At 40.7% G+C, this 3,728-nt stretch overlaps 1 protein-coding gene across 1 annotated transcript; it reads left to right on the forward strand.

Annotated features, from left to right (window-relative positions):
• The first annotated feature begins 344 nt into the window (after positions 1–344).
• LOC121624129 (beta-1,4-galactosyltransferase 1-like) lies at positions 345–2,402 on the forward strand. Its single transcript, XM_041961746.1, has 2 exons — positions 345–804; positions 1,411–2,402. Exons 1-2 carry the CDS (start codon positions 409–411, stop codon positions 2,077–2,079), a joined length of 1,065 nt encoding a protein of 354 aa, XP_041817680.1. The 5' UTR covers positions 345–408; the 3' UTR covers positions 2,080–2,402.
• The last annotated feature ends 1,326 nt before the right edge of the window (positions 2,403–3,728 follow it).

The raw sequence follows: 3,728 nt of genomic DNA on the forward strand, positions 1-3,728 counted from the left end.
GACCATAAACCAATAATGAAGTATGAAGTAATGTTTTTAGTGCATAACTTTAGTTTAGTTTTGTGTCATAGAATTCAACATCTGTCTAAAAGCACTATACAGGTTAAAGGCAGTAATATGACAGTATTGTAGACATATACAAGATACACATCAGTACTCTTTCAACTGAACCAATGCTTTTGTTCTGGGTAAGAGGAAACAATGAAAACACGCATTATTAATTATTAACAATAAATGTGAGCCCCCACCGGATCAGCTGACTTCAAAAAGGAAGCTGCTCAAACACAGTAAAAACCTGTTTGGCTGCTCTTGTCTTTCGAACACCTTTGACTTGCAAAGGGAAATACAGGTAGCAGAGCTTTACGGGAGCCGTTGAGCATACAGCGCTCAACTTCAGGGGTGACAAAAATGCTGAAAAAACTCTTCAGAGTCCTGGCCGTTTTTGCTTTGCTCAGTCTGGTGTGTTTTTCTGTGGCTCTGTACTACAGCAAAGACGGCGCTTTAGCTTTTTTTGTTCAGACACGTTCTGGAAATGGCACCCTTTCCATGACGAAAAAAGAATATGTGCAGCAGGTGTGGGAAATGAAGCCTGAAGTCCCAAAAGTCAACCAAGGGACGACACAGAAGACAGCCTCTACAAACAAGACTTTAGGTCCCTGCCCTGACGCCCCTCCAAAACTAATTGGCCCCCAACACGTGGATTTTGATCCTGAACTGACTTTGGATCAGGTGAGAAAGAATGTCAGTTCTTTTCTTCAGGAGGGAGGACGGTACAAGCCAACGGACTGCATCTCCAAACACAAGGTGGGTGAATGAACATTAATAGATGAACAGAATAAACAAGGAAAGTATAGGAAAACAATAACTGACAGCTCTGGAAGAGTTTGCCATGATTTTATACACGCAGAATCTTATTTAAAAAGAGGTATCAAATCTTAAGTGTTCTAACATGTTCTATTTGGATAATGTGTGAGGAGGGTGAAACCTGAATCTGCAACAACTTCAGGTGTCTAATGTAGCACAGGCAAAGCTGTAATAGGAGTTTTGGGCAGTCCAAGTGTAGAAATAGGTTATGTCAACTTTATTGTTTTTTTTGTGTATCTATCATTCAATTTTATGTGAAACACGTTTGTACATTTTGTTTACAGTTTTATTTCATTTCACTCTAATTAACTAAAAAACCAAAATGAGCTCCAAAGTGAAACCAGAGAGGGTACTGACAGGGCACTCACACTCTTGGTAGTAAGTGTTTAGTAACTCACTTAAATAAAAATTTACTTTGTGCTCAAAATATAACTTCACCATATAATTCTCTGCTAACAGACTTACTGATATTCTGAGGGGTTATTTTGAGCCTCAATGATTCTCTAGATTAATGTTAAAGCAAACTTAATTGTTTGATTTGCCTAGGTGGCAATCATCATCCCATTCCGAAACCGGCACGATCACCTGAAACATTGGCTGTTTTACCTCCATCCCATACTGAGGCGACAGCAGTTGGACTATGGCGTGTATATCATGAACCAGGACGGAGAGGGAGTGTTCAACCGGGCTAAACTGATGAACGCGGGCTATGTTGAAGCACTGAAGGAATATGACTACGATTGCTTTGTCTTCTCTGACGTAGATCTGGTTCCAATGGACGACCGTAACTTCTACAGATGCTTTGACAATCCCAGACACCTGGCTGTGGCTTTGGACAAGTTTAATTTCCACTTACCCTACAAAACCATCTTTGGTGGGGTTTCTGCATTGTCAAAGAGGCAATACTTGGAGATTAACGGCTTCCCGAACACTTACTGGGGCTGGGGTGCGGAGGACGATGATATCTATAATCGAATTATCTTCCATGGTATGTCCATTTCTCGACCTGACTCGATGACAGGAAAGTACAGGATGATCAAACATATGAGAGACTTGCACAATGAGCCTAATCCAGAGAATCCTTCCAAACTGGGCCAAACCCACTGGACCATGGATAAAGACGGGATTAATTCCCTAAATTACACAGTCAAGGAGATTGTGAAGGATGTACTGTACACTTTCATCACTGTGGATATTGATGCTCCACCAAGCTGAATGAGGATGTGGATCTGGGATTGCAGTTGACTTTTTATCCACTGGGGTTCCAGCCCATAGAGATGGAACTCAAGTAGTTCTGTCTTGGGTGTGTGTTCAGGTATAGAGTCATATATGCAAACCTGTGTGTGTGTGTGCTTGTGTTCAGGGGCAAATTGCAGACTATAGACCAGTGAATGGGGGATGGCTTTTCCAATTGGAGACAACTGGAAAACAGCTGGTTAACATCAGGTTTAGTGTCAGGGTCAGACCAATCACGGCAATGGATGGGCTTTGGGTAAGTCTCCAGGAAATGAATGTAAGTCTATGTAATGTCTCTAAAAATGACCAAAGTCATTTGTGAAAAGTCATGCTGTACTTTTAAAACAAATAAAGCAATCTTAAAATCAGTTGTGAGAGGCCAGTATTTGGGAGACATGGTCTCTCGTCCTGGTACCAGTGTGGAGTCTCACTGCTGCATTTTGAACCAGCTGCAGGCGAGATAGGGCTGAATGACTGATTCATACATAGAGAGAATTGTATGAGTGGAGGTGAGAGGAAATAAAAGCATGAACTACAGCCTCCAAAGTCTATTTGAACTTAAAGTCAGTGTAAACTTTATCAGCTTGAAGTGCAGAGACTCTATCCTTGCCTTCACACCTGGCCATAAGGAAGTGAGTGAGGGGGCATAAAAAACAAAAGAATTTAATAATGCAGTAGCCTCAGACAGAATAAGTTGAATGCAACAACATAAGGCTTACTGTCTCAAAACGCCTAAGCTCAATGAACAGTGCTGTCCATGGTTCTGAAACAACAGCTGAGCTACTGTCACATGTATCTCAGCCAATATTTCTTATTGTTTGTGCTGTTTTTTATAGATAGGCAGAGCTTAAGCAGAGTGGGCAAAATATATAGCAAAACTGAGGAGCTAAGCCCACATAAGACCCCTTGTGGCACCTGGCCCGCTCCACACACAATTCAGATGTACTTTACCTTTAATTGCTCTTTGTGATGGATTCAGATACAACAACAGCAAACAGTCTCCTCGCAGAGAAGGAAAGGTAAGAATATGAGATGGTTTGAGACAGAGAGAACCAAAGCAGAGACATTGTGTCACATCCAACAGCTTTTTGTATCTTGTAACTGCAAATATTACATGTGAAGTGAATGACACAGAGGCCAAACAGGAGTGTTTGGTTGGCCAATGTTGGGGTAAAGTGGTTTTTTTTAGTTTCTAATTTGTCTTTACTGTACAAAGTAATAACTTATTTCTACAATTCAAGCGATTCCAAAAAAGTTGGGACGTAAACATGTAAAACAGAATAAAAATAAAAATAGAATGTATTCATCTGCAAATCGACTTTTACCTTCAACCGACAAAGGTGGTGAAGCTCCCTTCATCCTTGTTGTGAACCACTGAATCTTTCATATCCAATCATGATGCTATCACCTGTTACCAATCAACCTGTTTACCTGTGGAATGATCCAAACAGGTCTTTCTGGAGCGTTCCACATCTTTCTCAGTCTTTAGTTGCTCCTGTCCCGACTTGTTTGAAACGTGTTTCTGCATCAAATTCAGAACAAGCAGATATTTACAAAAATCAATGAAGGTGATGAGGTCAAGCATTAAATATATCGTCTTTGTATTGTTTTCAATTGAATGCATTTCA

The sequence above is a fragment of the Chelmon rostratus genome, chromosome 20, assembly GCF_017976325.1.
Source record: "Chelmon rostratus isolate fCheRos1 chromosome 20, fCheRos1.pri, whole genome shotgun sequence".
NCBI classification, from domain to species: Eukaryota; Metazoa; Chordata; class Actinopteri; order Chaetodontiformes; family Chaetodontidae; genus Chelmon; species Chelmon rostratus.